This window comes from Cibotium barometz, chromosome 30 (assembly GCF_041138505.1).
Source record: "Cibotium barometz isolate CiBa-2024 chromosome 30, ASM4113850v1, whole genome shotgun sequence".
Taxonomy (NCBI): domain Eukaryota; kingdom Viridiplantae; phylum Streptophyta; class Polypodiopsida; order Cyatheales; family Cibotiaceae; genus Cibotium; species Cibotium barometz.
Genome location: NC_141075.1, coordinates 25288574 through 25293613, shown reverse-complemented (window position 1 = coordinate 25293613; position 5040 = coordinate 25288574). Strand labels below are relative to the sequence as shown.

Sequence of the window (5040 nt, the reverse complement as noted above, 5' to 3'; positions counted from 1 at the left end):
AATTAAAATCTCAAGGTTCTCGTTCTATAACTTCTAAAAATTTGGAGGCATTTGTATCTTAAGTTTTAAATTCGAAAGTATTTTTTAAAATATGCAAATGCAAACTACACTAAACTCGAGTTTTTTTTCGAACACTGACATGGACTCGAGAGGGGTTTATCTTTAAGAAAAACAAGGGGGGCTTCAAAAAAGTAGAATGAAATTGCACGTCATTTATAGAGCCTTCGGACATGTAGTCTAGCAGGTAGAACAGGTGGGTCCTATTACTAGTTTGATGCCCATGAAGTAGTAGGTTGTGTGAGCCAATGAAATAATCCACAACACAAGATTTTATAAAGGTTTTGGTGTCATTAATGAAACCTTAGAAAAACACTCTTATTTTTAAAAATCTTACAAAATATATTAAATAAAAATAAAAAAAACATTTTAGTGGTGCTAGTTGTTGATGTTCTACAAAGAAATGCAATGCAAGCGTTTAGTGCTATTTCTCGCATAGACTAGTGAAATTTAGAACTCAACGAATCCAACGGTGAAAGCGGTCTATTTAAGCCACGTGCTCCCCAATCGACACTTCCCAACTTTCCCCTGACAACGGCTCCTTTCGGCCCGCTGGTCGGAGAAGGGGTTAGAACATTTAGTGCCGGAATAGCAGCAGCTGCCCCGCGCCAGTGGCTTCAATGCACACCCAACCACAAAACTCAACCGCCTATCTGTCTCCTTGGAACCTGGAGGCAGCACTGCTTTCTGCTTTGATTGTGCCTCCGACCTCGCATCGCAGCTACACAACAGTGCAAGCATCAACACGCTGCTTGATTCTTCTCCTTGCCGGTTCTCCTCCACCATGGCAGCTTTTCTCTCTGCTTGGCCTTGGCAAGGCATCGGCAGCTACAAGGTGCTCTCTCTCTCTCTCTCTCTCTCTCTCTCTCTCTCTCTCTCACACACACACACACACACAGAGTGAGAGTAGAAGACAAGTTCTTAACTCCAGTTTTTTTAGAGCTGTTTGTGAGAAATGATTCAGGCGATTTCTTCTGCAGTACCTTCTCTACATCCCTGTAGTAGTGGCTGCTTGGGCTTGCCAGGAGTTGTCCATCGCCCACAACTTCTATTTCCACATCTTGGCAATCACTGCTGCTCGCAGCGCTATTTACCAGTTCTGGCAATTCTACTCGCGGTTTCTACCCTTGGTAGCAGGCGTTCAGATTCGACCCGATGGTCTCAGCTATACACAAGTTGATCGAGAATGGCACTGGTTTGAACTCTAGCATTTCCTCTTGCTTTTGTGTGTATATCAAAAGCGCGAGATGTTTTAGTTAAAATTTGACAAGCCAGCTCTTTTCTGCCAGCGACAATCACTATCTCCTCCAAGCATTGCTGCTGTTCGCAGCCCACTCATGGCTAGGGTTCTTCCAGCATTTGCCTCTGTGGAGCAGTGGTGGCCTGCTCATCACAGTGCTTCTTCACATGGGCCCTGCAGAGTGGCTCTACTACTGGATTCATAGGGCCTTCCATTCCAAGTATCTCTTTGAGAACTATCATAAGCTACACCATGCGTCTGTCACCCCGGAGCCCTCCACAGGTGTGCGCGCTTGAGAGAGAGAGAGAGAGAGAGAGAGAGTATTTTTTTAATTGTTTCTCTGTGACATGTTATGAATGCCTATCTTAGAAAATGGTGGTGTTGGTGCAGCGGGATCAAGCACATTCTTGGAGCAGCTGGTGCTGGCTATGGTGATGGCAGTGCCCATCTTGGGTGGCAGTCTGCTAGGAGGCGGATCAGTCGTCACCCTGTATGCGTACGTGTTGGTATTCGAGTGTTTGCGGGCTTTTGGGCACTGTAATGTGGAAGTAGTACCCCAATGCGCTTTCCGCAATTTCCCTCTTCTCAGATATCTCCTGTACACGCCATCGTGGGTGTCTCTCTCTCTCTCTCTCTCTCTCTCTCACACACACACACACACACACACACACACACACACACAACTCGCTCTCACGCGCGCACGCTCTCTCTTTAGTCTCTCGCCCCCGCGCACCTCGTGAGTGCAGTTAGCATGCTTTGCGGAGCACCTAAACCAAATTAGCAAGATTCTTAGCGGCGCAACCAAATTAGCAAGAGTCAAGCAAGCCTTCTACCTAACGGATTTGTTGGGGTTGTGAAGGTACCACACGCTGCATCACGAGCATGGCGATTCCAACTTCTGCTTGTTCATGCCCTTGTATGATTATCTAGGGCGGACGGTGAATTCTAGGACACGGGAGTTTCACGCGCAGATCCGCCAAGGTGTGCGCCATAACAGTCAAATTTCAGGGGTTGTTGCTTTCATATTTGTCAGTGGGTGGATGCTAATGTGAGCAGCTCTGGTATGCAGACCGTTTCAAGGAGCGCGTTCCCGACTACGTGTTTCTGCTGCATGCAGTGGATGTCATGTCGTGCTTGCACGTGCACTTTGTCTTCCGTGCGTTTGCGTCACGTGGTTACAGGGCAAACATCTTCCTCCTCCCTGCCTGGCCTGTTGTGGTTCCGATAGCGCTGGCCATGTGGATTTGGGGCAATGTCTTCACGGGCTGGAATTACTACTTGGGTGACCGTTTCCATCAAATATGGCTCATCCCCCGTTTTGGATTCATGGTAAAATTCGTCCCACCTTTCCCATGCTCTCCCATTTTACCTCATCCATGCATGCATGCATGCATGATCTGCTTACACACACTTTGACCACCTTTACCCCCTTTCCCCCAGTACTTCTTGCCCTTCACTCACCGCAAGATCAACAATCTCATCGAGAAAGCTATTCTGGAGGCTGATAGGATTGGCGTCAAGGTCCTCAGCCTAGCAGCTCTAAACAAGGTGCATTTCGATTTCTCCACATCTTGATGTTTTCACGAGCTCTCTTAACCTTAATGTGTTAATATGCTGCTGACAGCCATGAAACCTTAGGCGTGGCTAATGATATGTTGACAGCTATGACACCTTAACAAACCCTTAACCAAAATGTGCTAATGAGCTTTTGACAGCTGTGAAACCTTAGCAAACCTTGAAATCCCCACAAACTCCTAACCGTAATGTGTTAATGAGCACGTTTGCTAACCCTCAACCCTAGCAAAAACCCTCAATTATAAAACTTGTAAAACCCTTAATCATAATCTTCTGAGCTTGTATTGACTGTTGTTGCTTAGAATGAAGCTCTCAATGGTGGAGGAAAGCTTTTCGTGGTGAAGCATCCAAATCTGAAGATCAGGGTGTGCCATGGGAATACCCTGACAGCAGCAGTGATCATTAAGGAGATTCCGGAGCACGTCACGGAGGTGTTCATGACAGGGGCAACCTCCAAGCTGGGAAGGGCCATAGCTTTGTACCTTTGCAAGAAAGGCGTGAGGGTGCTGGTAAGTACCCATGCAGCGAGTGTAGCAGTGGTGTGTTGGAGAATTCCATTGGCCATCTATCTAATACCCATTGCCATGTCACTGCAGATGCTGACAACATCACGGAAGCGTTTTGAAGTGATTGCAGCTGAGGCTTCTCCTGAGGCACAAAAGAACCTTGTGCAAGTTACAAAGCATCAAGCGGGAAAGAACTGCAAGGTGGTAGACAGATACTTCTCCGTTTAGTTTAATCCAGTTGTTTTTACTAATGAGACATTAATTTAGATCATTATGTATAAAAAAATGATGCATGCAGACGTGGATACTAGGAAAGTGGGTCAACTATTCGCAGCAAATGCTGCCGCCTGCTGGAACCCACTTTCATCAGTTCGTGGTGCCACCGGTCATACCCTTCCGCAGAGACTGCACTTACGGCAAGCTTGCTGCCATGAGGCTGCCGGACCATGTAAGGGGTCTGGCGTGTTGCGAGGTAAACTGTTCACACAAAAGTCTTGATTTTTGTCATCTGTTGTACCCGTTTTTACCCATTTTCTTCATGCAATGCACTTAAAAAGTACAATAGAAAAAACACATATATATATACATACATACCCCACGTAACCCCACCCCACCCCATCCAACCCCAACCCGTCATGGCAGATCTGGACCCTACAATCAGGTCACCATTTTGCAACAGAACTCAAATCTTCTTCACTTGCACCCCACCCCACGCCACCCCACGTCATGGCAGATCTTGACCCTACAATCAGGTCACCATTTTGCAACAGAACTCAAATCTCCTGCACTTGCACGTCACCATATTCCCTTCCACCTGCTGATGTGTCACCCTCAAAAAGCTTGAGCTGCTCGACTCGTTTTTACCCATTTTCTTTATGAAGTTTTTCAAATGCACGTAAAAAGTACAATCAACACACACACACACACACACACATACATAACATACATGCAATGTACATACACCCCACCCTGCCCATCATGGCAGATCTATCTGGACCCTACAATCAGGTCACCATTTTCCAACAGAACTCAAATCTCTTTCACCATATTCCCTTCCGCCTGCTGATGTGTCGCCCTCAAAAAGTTTCAGCTGTCGCGATTTATTCCAAGCGCTGCCTGGTCATGCCCTCGTTGCACTGCTCAACTCCATCATTCATTGTTGCTTGCTAATGTGGGCTCTTCTGATTGGCTCCCCTAGACCATGACGGTCGGGTAAGGCTATTGGTAGGCCTTTCCTAGGGGAAGATGGGTCGATGACTCCCCATTTTCCTGTTGGGAAAGGCCTCCCGATGGCGTTTCCCTACTCCATCCCATCCCATCCACATTCACAACACGTGCATTTACTCTTCGATCCTATCTTGCACTTCACCAAAATAATGGTCCATTTCCTGTTGTTGCAGTACACCCTTGACAGAAACGTAGTGCACGCTTGCCACGCGGGCGGGGTTGTGCATGCCCTTGAAGGCTGGATGCACCATGAGGTGGGTGCCCTGGACGTGGACCGCATTGACACGGTTTGGACAGCGGCTCTCAAGCATGGCCTAACGCCTGTATGAACGTATATACACAGCATAAACCAATTGATATCTGAAGAGAGGAAAGCGTTCCACATCACTCAATGCTAAGGTGTCCATTTTTTCAAAACTCAAATGGGTCCTTATG

At 47.0% G+C, this 5040-nt stretch overlaps 1 protein-coding gene across 2 annotated transcripts in view; it reads left to right on the top strand.

The window, feature by feature from the left end:
* Positions 1-651: 651 nt before the first annotated feature.
* LOC147621313 (very-long-chain aldehyde decarbonylase GL1-1-like) overlaps positions 652-5040 on the top strand; it is a 4750-nt gene continuing 361 nt past the window's right edge. The window contains exons 1-11 of one of the 2 annotated variants that reach the window (XM_086824042.1): positions 652-892; positions 1038-1252; positions 1347-1579; positions 1688-1907; positions 2157-2278; positions 2367-2626; positions 2738-2845; positions 3175-3381; positions 3469-3579; positions 3677-3850; positions 4779-5004. In XM_086824042.1, coding sequence (XP_086680168.1) covers positions 842-892; positions 1038-1252; positions 1347-1579; positions 1688-1907; positions 2157-2278; positions 2367-2626; positions 2738-2845; positions 3175-3381; positions 3469-3579; positions 3677-3850; positions 4779-4934 — 1857 coding nt within the window. In that variant the 5' untranslated portion in view covers positions 652-841 and the 3' untranslated portion in view covers positions 4935-5004. Of the gene's footprint in view, positions 893-1037; positions 1253-1346; positions 1580-1687; positions 1908-2156; positions 2279-2366; positions 2627-2737; positions 2846-3174; positions 3382-3468; positions 3580-3676; positions 3851-4778 lie in introns of both variants that reach the window. The other variant, XM_086824041.1, reaches the window with a different exon arrangement.